This window comes from Marmota monax, unplaced genomic scaffold, assembly GCF_021218885.2.
Source record: "Marmota monax isolate L192 unplaced genomic scaffold, Marmota_monax_Labrador192_F-V1.1 WCK01_AAM20220418_F8-fsc00405, whole genome shotgun sequence".
In the NCBI taxonomy this organism is placed as follows: Eukaryota; Metazoa; Chordata; class Mammalia; order Rodentia; family Sciuridae; genus Marmota; species Marmota monax.
This window is the reverse complement of record NW_026694917.1, coordinates 291,352-303,432: the sequence shown is the minus strand read 5'-3', so window position 1 is coordinate 303,432 and position 12,081 is coordinate 291,352. Positions and strand designations below refer to the sequence as shown.

At 42.0% G+C, this 12,081-nt stretch overlaps 1 protein-coding gene across 2 annotated transcripts; it reads right to left on the bottom strand.

Annotated features, from left to right (window-relative positions):
• Positions 1 to 1,105: 1,105 nt before the first annotated feature.
• Gjc3 (gap junction protein gamma 3) lies at positions 1,106 to 9,205 on the bottom strand. Of its 2 annotated transcripts, none has more exons than XM_046427208.1 (2): positions 9,111 to 9,205; positions 1,106 to 2,478 (listed from the first exon to the last, which is right to left on the bottom strand). In XM_046427208.1, exon 2 carries the CDS (start codon positions 2,475 to 2,477, stop codon positions 1,665 to 1,667), a length of 813 nt encoding a protein of 270 aa, XP_046283164.1. In that variant the 5' UTR covers position 2,478; positions 9,111 to 9,205; the 3' UTR covers positions 1,106 to 1,664. The 2 variants fall into 2 exon arrangements, with proteins under 2 accessions (XP_046283164.1, XP_046283165.1); XM_046427209.1 differs by having other exon boundaries at positions 9,121 to 9,187.
• Positions 9,206 to 12,081: the final 2,876 nt, after the last annotated feature.

The following is a 12,081-nucleotide window of genomic DNA, read 5'->3' as shown; positions in this document are numbered from 1 at the left end:
TTACAGAAATCCCTTTGGCGTGCATAAGGAATCACTGTGTAAAAATCGGCCAAATGCTTCTGCAGATAATGTCCATGGAGTAAATATTTGACAGGCCATAACTTGAGTCTATTGCCTTGCCTTTATTACATATAAATTTTGAATCATGTGACCAGTGATTTGGGTTTTATTTTGTATCTGCAGGGTTTGCCATTAATAATAATTAACGCCCCTCGATGGAACACTCCCATTTGTACCTCGACAGATGCAAATGTCCCTCTTGTTTGTCCTTCACCCCTTTTGGTACACTTAGAAGCTGATTTCCTTTTTCATTGATGGCACTATTTCTTAGTGTTTTAAATCGGGACATATCTTGCCTCATGAAGCTTTAAATTATTATTCTGAGTTTCCCAGAGGAAGCGCTCTCATCTAACCTTTGTTTGGAGTCGTGCACCAGGCGTTCTGTCCTGCCCACACGATTTTCTGTTGCACCTCCTAGTGGAATCTGCATATCATCATCTTTCCCACCTGGAAGTGTCTGGATGCTTACACCAATAAATTTTTATAACACACTTTAAAAAATAAAATAAATTTAAAAAAATAAAATAAAAATGAAGAAAATAGAGGCTTGTTATGGCTCAGTGGTAGAGCGCTTACCTAGCATGTGTGAGGCACTGGGTTCGATCCTTAGCACCAGATAAAAACAAATTAAAAAATAAAGGTATTGTATCCATCTACAACTAATATATATAATAGTATATACATATATATATTCACTAAAGAAAATTAAAAATAATTTTAAAAAACAAAAAACTATACAGAATACACACACACACACACACACACACAAAATCAGAGCCATCAATGGTCAGTGGTAAACGAGGCATAAACACCTGAATTCTCGGTAATCTTCCCAAGTATGTGTCTGTGTGTTGAATAATCTTGATATTAAGGGAGTTTGGGTTATGTATATACTTGGAAGGCCAAAGTTTCTAACTATGACATATGCTGCAGGGCTGGGTGGCATTCACAGATGATAGGTCTTTGAAGCTAGGGAGGAGCACAGAATATGGAACAGAAAAAAAATAAGTGGAGTAACTGACACAGGAAAGAGCAGCAACAGGAATGCCAATAATAGTCATCAATATTTATTGAGGATGGCAAGAGAAGTCTGTCCTTTAAGGAGGCTTTTTCTGGCTGATGTTTGAACCAAACCCAGGAAAATTGTGATGCTGACACCAGGTAATTGTGGGAAGAAGACAGAGTCAGGAATTCTTTAAAGTAATGTTTTCAATAGCCTGGGCCAATGTGGTCCTTTGATATCCTTCGAGAGCCTCTAACTTGTCATGGATGTGAATCCCCACTAACTAAATGCTTCAAAGAAGATCCAATCATAGGGTTTCCTTCAGGCAAGCCAGGTGCCTTTATAACTCTGTAAAGTAGACATCGAGCAGAAGCTGAGACATTTCCTAAGTAGGAAAATTGAAGGGCAGGCAGTAGAAGGGACTTGTACTTGCATCCTGGTCCATGGTTGGAATTGTTCGATTGATGGGGATGGACACTGGGGAATGGACTTGGGGGCAGTGGTCATAACTCATCTGCCTGAAAACTGGTTATCTACTTGGAACATATGGAAGTTGTACTTCCTGGAAGGGTGAAGGATTTGCCCCAGGTAGACAGAGACATCAGGGACAGGAAGTGAGAGGGTCTTTAGGGTCCTTCTCACCTGCTTCTAGAAACTGCTCTTTTGTTTCCACCACTGGGAAGTTGTCAGTTGGTTCCTTGTATTTTGTAGTGCTCTCTGAAGTTGGGGAGGAAGATTTGTGTTTCAGGATCATCCACCATCTCCCCAAACCCAGAAGCACCAGCTCCAAAAGAGTAACCAAGAGACAGAGGCCAGTGAACCCAAACATGGTCTTTAGGAAGATGGTCTTCTCAGAGGGGCGGGACAGATTACAGGTTACACTGCCAATGCAAGGCTCTTGGCGACATGATATGGAGCTGGGAATGTTGAACCCATACAGAAGGTACTGCCCCCCCAGGGACGCCGCTTCAAGAACCAGCCGAGCACCCAGCTGTGCCACATAGACCCAGAGCAGCTTGAGGCTTCTAGCCACTGAGACCCTTCTGCTGCTGTCCCCTTTGTGGGTCAGGATCTCTTCCTTCTTCATCACCTTTTCTGATTCTTCCCAGTGCTCAATCACATGATAAAGGGTGAAGCCCAGATAGAGGACACTGGGCACAGCCAACAAGATGACTTGGAAGGCCCAGAAGCGCAGCGGAGAGAGTGGGTGGAAGGCATCGTAGCAGGCCACCTTGCAGCCTGGTTGCTGAGTGTGACACACAAATTCTCTCTGATCATCACCATAGATCCCAGGCCCACTGGCAGCCAGCAGCACAAGACGGACTCCCAGGAGAACAGGAAGCAGGAGGCGTCCCACAGGGGTGGAGTGCTGGCTCTCCTCAGCCAACAGCTGCCTCAGGAACCTGCCACACATCCTGTAATGGAACAGAGGAGGATGATCAGTGCAGGTGTTGCTCATTGCCCTTTAGAGGGAGCTTGTCACTCTTGACCTTGTCACTGCTAACTGGAGGATCTGAAAAGCCTTTCTGATCCTCTCCAAAGTCTGGTCAATCAAATATAGCATTAGTCAGCTTTGCATACCTACAACACAGCACCTGAGGTAATTAACTCTATAAAGAAAAAGGGCTCATTTAGCTTACAGTTTTGGAGCTTCAAAGTGCAAACAGAATAGCACAGGTTTGTTGAAAGTCATCCATTGTGTATCGGGGTAAAAATGGGAGTTCATAACCCACTTGAATCAAAGTGTGAAATATGATTTGTCAAGAACTATGTAATGTTTTGAACAACCAACAATAAAAATTAAAGGAAAAAAAAAAGAAAGTCATCCATTGAATACCTCACTTCATGTCTTGGGTGGAAATGGCAGAGACTACATGTTGGAGCAAAATGCTCACATATGCAATCCAAGGAGAGGGTGGGAATGGATGGGGTCCCACAACCCCTTTCATGGCATCTCTTCAATTACCTAAAAAATTCTCATAGGCCCCACCTCTCAAAGCACCGCCCAATACAGTCACCCGGAGATCCAAGTCTTTATATATGGACTTTTAGGGGAATATTCATGCAAACTATAGCAAATATCAAGATTCTGCCCCTATTTAACTAATGGAATCATCCATGTAAGATAATGATACAGTAAAGAATGTGTGTAGGAGACCTGGGGTTGTGGCTCAGTGGTAGAGCATTCGCCCAGCATGTGTGAGGCCCTGAGTTCATCCTCAGCACCATATAAAAATAAATAAAATAAAGGTATAGCATCCAACTACAACTAAAAAATAAATATTAAAAAGGAAAGTGTTTAGGTGTGTATGTGTGTGTGTGTGTCTGTCTGTCTCTCCCTCTCCCTCTCCTTTTCCCTCTTCCTCTCCCTCTCCCTCTCCATCTCCTTCTCTTGACAGTCAATAGTCAACGAGGCATAAACACCTGAATTCTCCATAATCTTCCCAAGTATGTGTCTGTGTGTTGAATAATCTTGATATTAAGGGGGTTTGGGTTATGTATATACAAGAATTGATCAGAAATCAGAGCCGTCTACTGTCTTTCCTATTCCTATACCCCTCCCTTCCCTTTGTTCACCTTTGTCTGATTTACTGAACTTCTCCCTCTCCCTCTCCCTCTCCCTCTCCCTCTCCCTCTCCCTCTCCCTCTCCCTCTCCCTCTCCCCTGCTTCCCATTTCTGTATTCCTGGAATGGAGAACTGGCAGTTTGAGAATATCTATGTCCTTCTTTTCCTCTTTCCCTCTCTCCCTTTCCCAAAGACTAATAGTAAGAAACCAGGGTGCACTTTTATTTCTCACCTTTGGGAAATTTTCTACCAGGTCTGGTGCCACTAACAACATCATCTTAACCATATCAGTGCTGACACTGGGAGGGTACGTGCATTCTCTTGCTGTCTGCTTTTCTCTGGTGCTGTGCCCCTGGGTGCTCACAGGTATACTGGAATTATCTCTACTCCCATCATAGTAGCAAGACTAGAGGGGACTATTTAAGGAGATAGATAGAGATGGATTAAATAAACAGATTGAATTTCAAGGCTTAGTTTAGTCTGATGCTCTTTGAACCTTCCAAAATAGAAACAAGAGAATGATTTGAAGGTAACCCTGGAGAATCTTCCATAATTAAAGGCCACGGGGATTTGGGGCCAACACCAGAAATGAGAACACAGAAATTCAATGTTTTTTTACTCTCCTTTGCCATTGGTCTTTGGGTATGTATCTCCCTCATGTTGATGGACAAGTTTCAGAAATGCATTAAGTTCCATGACCAAAATACCATCATGCTTCAAACCCAAGTTTGCCATATTGATCTCTGCCCTAATCAGTAGGTTTTCTCAATGCCCAGAAGCTGTTTACAACAATTTCCATTTAACCCAAATCCTTACAAACCTGGTTCTTCTCGCTGCCAGAAGACAATGTGATATGATCTGAATAGTGGTATCCTCCCAAAATTCGTATGTTGGATCCCAGTACCAAATGTGGCAGCAATCAGAAATGGAACCTTTAGGTCGTAAAGGCTTTGCTCTTGTGGGATTAGTGACTTTATAAAAGAAGCTTGAGAGAGCTTTTCTTTCCACCCTTCCATCACAGAGAACACAAAGAAGGCACCCTCTGTGAAGATCAGGCCCTCACCAGATGCAATATCTGCTAAGACCCTGACCTTTGACTTCCCAACCTCTAGAACTTGGAGAAGTACATTTCTGATGTTTATACATTACATTAAGCCATTTTGATATAGCAGCCTGAACAGACTAAGACATCATACAAACCTTTTATTCCACAGAGGAAATAGAAACTCTCAAGTGAAATTCCACAGTTACTACAGCTTACTACTAAGATAAAACACATCTTAAACAGAGATGGCCCTACACTTGCCCAGTGTTATTCTCCCAAATGTATTTACTAGGTCTCTACTTTCCTGATTCTTTAAAGATTTGATCCCCAAATTATCTTCCCTGTAATTCAGACCTCCTACATCCTGTTCCCTCTCTGGCTTTGAATATGCTTAGCTATCTCCCTTTAACTCTAATATCAATTACCTGGATTTCTAAGTTAACATGGCAGCAAATGAGACATATCTAATTTGTTTCATATCAGTTTCCAGATTATAATACCCAGTAACAATCACAAAACAACTTTAAATGAGCATGAGTATTATAACCCATATATAAGGACAAAGCATATGCCAAAGCTTAGGCAGAAGGGATGGACTGAGATGCTCCCAAGGGATCATTCCAAGGGTCTTAGATTGACCAGATAAATATGTCTACCAGATGGGACAGAAATGTGTTTTCAGCCACAGGGAGTCAGAGTTTGAATCTCTGCCTTCCTTCAGGCCCTATACTTCTACCTCCATCATTGACTATTAAACTTATGATGGCTATATTAGAAGTATATTGGGTTACTGAGATTTTTCTATTAAAATGGGTAAGATTTTTAGAAGGCTTCATTTTTAATCTCTAAAAAGATATAAAGTTGGTCTCATAATTAAAGATGTAATATTAAAAATATTTCTTTCCAAAACTCCTCAAAAAAATGAGAATAGAATCAGGTGCAGTGGCACACAACTGAAATCCCAGCATCTCGGGAGGCAGAGGCAGGAGGATTGTAAGTTTGAGGCCAGCCTCAGCAACTTAGGCCCTAAGCAACTTAGCAATACCCTGTCTCAAAATAAAAAATAAAAAGGGCTGGAAATGTAGCTCATAAAAAGGGCTGGGAATGTAGCTCAGTGGTAAAATGTTCCTGGATGCAATCCCTGGTTGAGAGAGAGAGAGAGAGAGAGAGAGAGAGAGAGAGAGAGAGAGAGAATAAATGGATTTTTTAAATGCATATACTCATGAGAAATAAATAACTGAGAAAAATTAATCAAAAAATACTGCAAGTAGAATAGGACAAGAATCATAGCGCAATTAAAACTTGAAGGCAATATATGATATTTGCAGGAAAATCAAATTGGGACACTGGAAAACAGACTTGGGAAACTCTTTTAGAATTGAGTAGAAGAAAATGAATAATGAATGTAACAAAAAGTAAGTAAATATAGGAACAAAATCTTTTTTTAATTCTGAAAATCAAGATAATAATAAAATCACTACAAGTCTAACCTAAAACTCCAAAATGCTCCAAAATCCAAAACATTTTGAGCACCATCATAATGCCACAAGAAGAAAATTTCATACCTGACTTTATCCGACACGTGCATCACAGACAAAAGGCAAGTGCTCTAAAAATATTATATAAAATTATCTTCAGGGCTGTGTGAATATGTATAAAACAAATGAATTTTGTGTTTAGACTTGATTCTCAGGCTCATGATACCTCACTATATCTATGCAAATATTCTAAAATGTTTTTTTTTAATCCAGAATTCAAAACACTTCTGATCCCATGCATTTCAGATAAGGGATACTCAACTTGCAGCTGACTTACTGCATGAGAAGCACTTAGTAAAGTGCCTGAAAAAAGTCATTCCTCCATAAATGTTTGACTGTTTTGTTTGAGTTGAACTTGAGCTCCACAGAAGACCAAAAGGAACATCTAGTTCCAAAGCTGGTGCTAGGCCACTCAACCTTGGCACTAGTTGGAACCCAATAATTCTATTTGCCTCTCTGCACAGTGGAAGATGTTTCGCAGCGTGCCTGGTGTCCACCCACTAAACACCAGCAGCATACTCTTTCCAACCAAAAAGGTCCCCAGACACCATTAAATGTCCTGGGGGGCAATTTCACACTCCTGGTTAAGAAGCGCTGTTACAGGGTAGCACTGGCCTATCATTTCTCCATTCTTGGCCTCTGTGAACAACTCTGTAAAGTAGTATGTCTGTAGACATTTCAAAGACCTTCTCAAAGAGCTTTTCTGGCCTTCCATGTGGGGGACCAAGATACTCAGTCCACCTTCCAGGTTGGATACAAATCTCCCCCCAATCAGTCCCTTTTGTGAGGATGCCCCCATCCCACCTCATAAGCTACAGGGTCCCTGGAGTTGAGGAGACAGCTCCAGGGATCTGAGATTATCTGCCCTGGCTCTCTTGGAGAGTTATCAGACTGAATGGTAACTCAGAAAATTCTCAAATTTTGGTCTCAGCCTCATCTTATTTCAAAATGTAGGCCCAATATATCAGGGATACCAGACCTGATTATAAGATGAATATTATTTTGGTGTCAACATACCTTATGTACAAACAGAGATATGATAAATTGTGGTGTATATGTGTATTAAGAATTGTAATGCAGCTGGAGTTGTGGCTTAGTGGTAGAGCACTTGCCTAACGTATGTGAGGCACTGGGTTCGATTCTCAGCACGTATGTAAATGAATAAATCAATAAACATCTAAGGAGTGAATCTTTTTAAAAAATAATTGTAATGCAAAAAGAAAAAAAAGAGTACATGTATAATGGCATAATTTGGCGTGAACATACTTTATATACAGAGTTACAAAAAATTGTGCTGTAATTGGGTAATAATGAGTGTAATGCATTCCACTATTGTCATGTATGTAAAAAATAAATAAATAAATGTTTAAAAGAAATATGAATATTATGATGAAGAAGCAATGCTTGGGTAAAAAGTTAATCCCCCCCCCCTTCTGTCAACCTGTCTTCAGGGAACCTAGTCAACCCTGGGTCCCTCTCTATTGGATTGTAAATAACTGTCTCCAGGAGTCTGAGGATTCCCTCTTGAAATATAAACACTCCTGCTTTCCACAGGCCAGAAATTCAACAGGTGCCTGTGAAAAGAGTCCTTTATTCTTATACTTTGTAACTTTCTGAATTCTGTAGGAATGTAGCTACATTACTTAATTGCTAGTATAAAGTGTAGGTTTCTATGCCAATTAACTGCTGTTTAAACTAGAACCTCAGAGGCTTAGTTCTTGGAAATATAGCTCTTGGGGAGATGAAGTCAAGTCATCTTGAGTTACTGCTGCCCATGGTAAAGGCCACTTGGTGATAACACAGGCATGTGTTTTACTGTCTTTCTTCTACACCTTTGAACTACTTATTATAAATTCCCTGTGCCTGGTCTTCAGTCACACAGACCAAGAATTCAAACCCACTAAGTTGTAATGGTTAAGAAATGATGTCAAATTTCCTATAAAAGCTCCATGTAACTGCAGCTCAGGGCCCAGAACTTTAAAAGCACTCATCTAGATCCTCTGCATAAATAAACCCAAGTTCTGCAGTCCTCCCGTGTTTGCTTGGTCTCTTGCTGAGCATGATTTCCAAAACACCAGCACCCATTTAAATGCACTCCCAGCAGACCTGAAATGTAATAAGGGGCAGGCCTAACAGGGTCCAAGGTCAGGAATTCAAGCACTTCCCACAGTCTGTATCTCTTATTTCCTTCCCCATGACCTCTCTCTTTCTTGTACCCACCCTAGGACCATGCCAGACAACCAAATATAGGGGAATCGTTTGCAAATAAGTTTGGGAATTGGCAGAATCTGAGCCCTGTCCAGATTTTAGTGAAGCATCACCTGTGAGTTCAAGAGTTGGGAAAGAAAAGAAAGCCCAGACTTTGAGCAGATTTTCAAATAGCTAAAACAAATTCTTCAAATTCCATCATGATTTTGGAAAGAATTTTTCTAAGCATCTCGTGTCCTTCCTTCCTTCCTTTCTTTCTTCCTTCCTTCCTTCCTTTCTTTCTTTTTTTCTTTCGGTGTGTGTGGGGGGGGGGATTCCACTGGTGGCAGAACCATCCCAGGGAGTTTAGGAGTAAGGGAGGGAATGTCCACCAACAAGGAAGAACCTGTCAATGCTCACCCAGGCTCATTGCTCCCATCTCACAGCTTTCCTGAAAAACACTCCAGATGCCTCGAGTCATCTATTCTATTCATATTCTAGTATGGCCATGAAGCATCAACACCACATCAGCAAGAATGCATCATTTCCTGGCACATATCCAACTTCTAGATCATATCTGGATCAATAATATCCCCGGGTTATTTGTGTGGTCAGAGCTGGAGAAATGTGTCTAGAGACCAGCAGCCTCCCGCCACCACTACTACCGGCAGGCCCTGTGCCAGCCTGGCAGCTCTTCACCCATGCACTCACCTGCACTCACCTTACAGCTCTGAGCAGAAGCACCAATCTCTGGGGAAAGAAGCAGAGAGAAGAATCCTCAGGCTGAAGCCCTGCAGGGTCCGGGCTCTTCCCTTGGCCCTGCCTCCTGGCACCACCCACTTCTCCCCCCTCCCCTTGTCATTCCTGGCATCTTCAATGCAAAGTGAAAGAATTGCAGCTGGAGGAGCAGGCACAGCCCTGCTGTTAAGGCATGAGCTCCCGAGAATGACTGTCTGTTGTTGAAGGCAAGGGGTGTGCTCTCTAAGAGAACAGAGACAGGGATTCTCAGACTCTGAAAGGGAAGCCTCTGGCATATTTCTGTGGTGGGGCCTTGCAGACAGCAACAGAGAGCATTACCAAGGGTTTGAATATCTACTAAACCCTTGCTCTCCTGCCCCAAGTATTGAAGCACAAGTTCACCCACAGAAGAGTGTGTGTGAGTGCGTGTGTGTGTGTGTGTGTGTGTGTGTGTGTGGTTTGCTGCATTTCTTCCTCCTAGAATTCATGGTGACTTCCAGATGTCCTCTCCTCTTGATTGAGAGAAATAACACAGACTCCCCTCTCAGTATGATAGGCATCTGCTCCATGTTCCCCCCAGCAACCTAGAAAACCCAGCCCTTCTCCACCATGTCCGAGGAGAATTGTGACATGGCCGTTCCTGCCTTCATTGCTAGCCAGAATTCCCTCCATGGGAAGGGGCAAAGCTGGGCAAGCGGATGGCCAGTTAGGAAAGTAATTCTAGAGGCTGCAGAACGTGGAGTGAGGGACTGGTTCTAGGCTGCTTCTTTGTTGTTGGAAACAGACCCATCGCGAGGAACAGGCAGCACTCAGAGAGAAGAAGAACTCCAAACTTTATTTTATGCCAGCAGGCTCAGAGGAAAACTCCAAATTCTGGGCTATGATCCAGTTTCTCACAACATTTATAGGTTATTTGGCCTCATCTTGGACCCATCCTATCATTAAGGGTGGGTTTTTCTTTTTTAAAAATTCCTAATCTAGACGACTGAAGGCCTTGGTGGAGGGGAGGGGTCTCTAAAATAAAGTATTTTTATAGAAATAAATAAGATGAAATGGCCCTTTTCACAGGCACCTGTTAAATCTCTAGCCTTGAAAGCCTCACACAGGGGTGTTCACATTTCAAAAGGTTGAAGTCAGAGACAGTTGCTTACAGCCCAAAAGGTAGGACCCATGGTTAATTAAGTTTCCTGAAGAAAGCCTCTCAGAAGGAAAGGAGAACTGAGTCTTAAAATTTTATTTTACAACCAGGTCTGGTTTTGCCATCTCATTCCTCAATTTAATGGCCTCTTAACCTTTTTAAGGGACATCACCTTTGTCCATATCCTCTAGGCTAAGCTGCTGGTAACTCTGGAGAACCATTTGGAAGTTCATGGCCTACAGGTGGGTGGAGACAAGTTGAGTCAGTATGTTAAGGATGCAGGGACAGAACGGAAGTGCCAAAAGGAGCATCACAGTAAATAGACCAATATGGAAAATAAGAGCAGTCCGTTTATCCCAGTTAGCAGTTGGTTCCTCAAGCTTCTGCCATGCATAGTTGGCTCCCAGAGTGACCAAAGTAGGGCTGTTGTCCTCAGGAGCCTCTGGGCTGCCCTTGTTTATTTTGGATGTTCAACTTTCATGGTGCAGCTGAATCAGGAATATACTCCCAATCATATGAGGCTGGTTTTACCCTGCTGTGATAAATCTAAGAGGCCACTTGGCCATGTTCACCGGAGTAGGGATAGATAAAATGACAGTGAATTGACCCCTCCAAAGAGGCTTTTGGGGTTGGACATTTCATTCTTTTACCTAAATAGCATCTCCTGGTTTAAAGGGGTAGACATAATGTTGTTTAATTTTTGGGTTTCATATACCTCTTATTATGGGAGGAGGACACCCATGAGGAATCTCATAATAGGAGAATTCTGTCTGTCTAATAGGGCTAGACCTAGTAATTAACAAAGCATTTGGCAATATTTGATCCAGTGTAGGTGGGTTTCCAGATATGCTTTGCTTGGTTGTAGCTTCCAGATGATCTTTAACCCCTTTGCCACAAGTTGTACCACCTTAGCCATGAACACTGGCCCATGCACAGCTGGGCTTTGGTTATAACTCTCCTGACAGATGTTCAAAACAAAGGTTGGTCAATATTGGCCTTGTCCCTATCTACTGTTAAGAATAAGCTGAGAATCCTCAGGGGATCACTTTTGGGAACTTGTGAGAAGCCTCTTAGCTTGTCTAGTGCCATCTTCTAGAATATGGTCTTGCTGACCCTATGTGGCTTCCCTCAGAAGCATCAGGGATATTCCCTTCTCAAATGGCACTCCTCTGTGCAGAATGTGCACTGATTGGCTTCCTGTCCTCTGGGATCCTGTTGATTCCCCTGATTTGGAGGTCATGTGGCCCAGAGTTATAAAGCTCTTACGGAAGTCCCTATCATTCCCTGGGCCCAAGTTGATCTCAGAGGGCAGGAGCCAAATATTGGTTATTTTCCTTGGCTCTTTCATTTTCTTATTGTTAGTCTCCAAATTTGGGGTTTAATCATCTAGCAGGCCAGTTGCACCAGTCTTAAAATAGGAGTACTGTGTTCTAAATTTAATGTCTATAATTTTTTAAATATTTATTTTTTAGTTATAGGTTGACACAATATTTTTATTTTATATTTATGTGGTGCTGAGGATTGAACCCAGTACCCCACGCATGCTAGGTGAGCACATTATCTCTGAGCCACAACCCCGGCCCCTAATGTCTATATTTACAGTTGTTCACCCCTTCCATTTAATTGGGGTCCCTATTATTCTGGAAGTCAGCCTTATATTTTTTCTAGCCTATAGGTGATGGCTCATTATTTCAAACTAATTCAGGTTATTGTATTAGAAGTTGTACTTCTGTAAAGCCCTGACAGACAAGAGTCATAAAGTTTACATGAAAAATACAAAATGAAATTAACAAGAGTTAAAAACAT

Coding starts and splice junctions, on each gene's coding strand:
- Gjc3 (XM_046427208.1), bottom strand. CDS start 2,477: ATGTGTGGCAGGTTCCTGAGGCAGCTGTTGGCTGAGGAGAGCCAGCAC.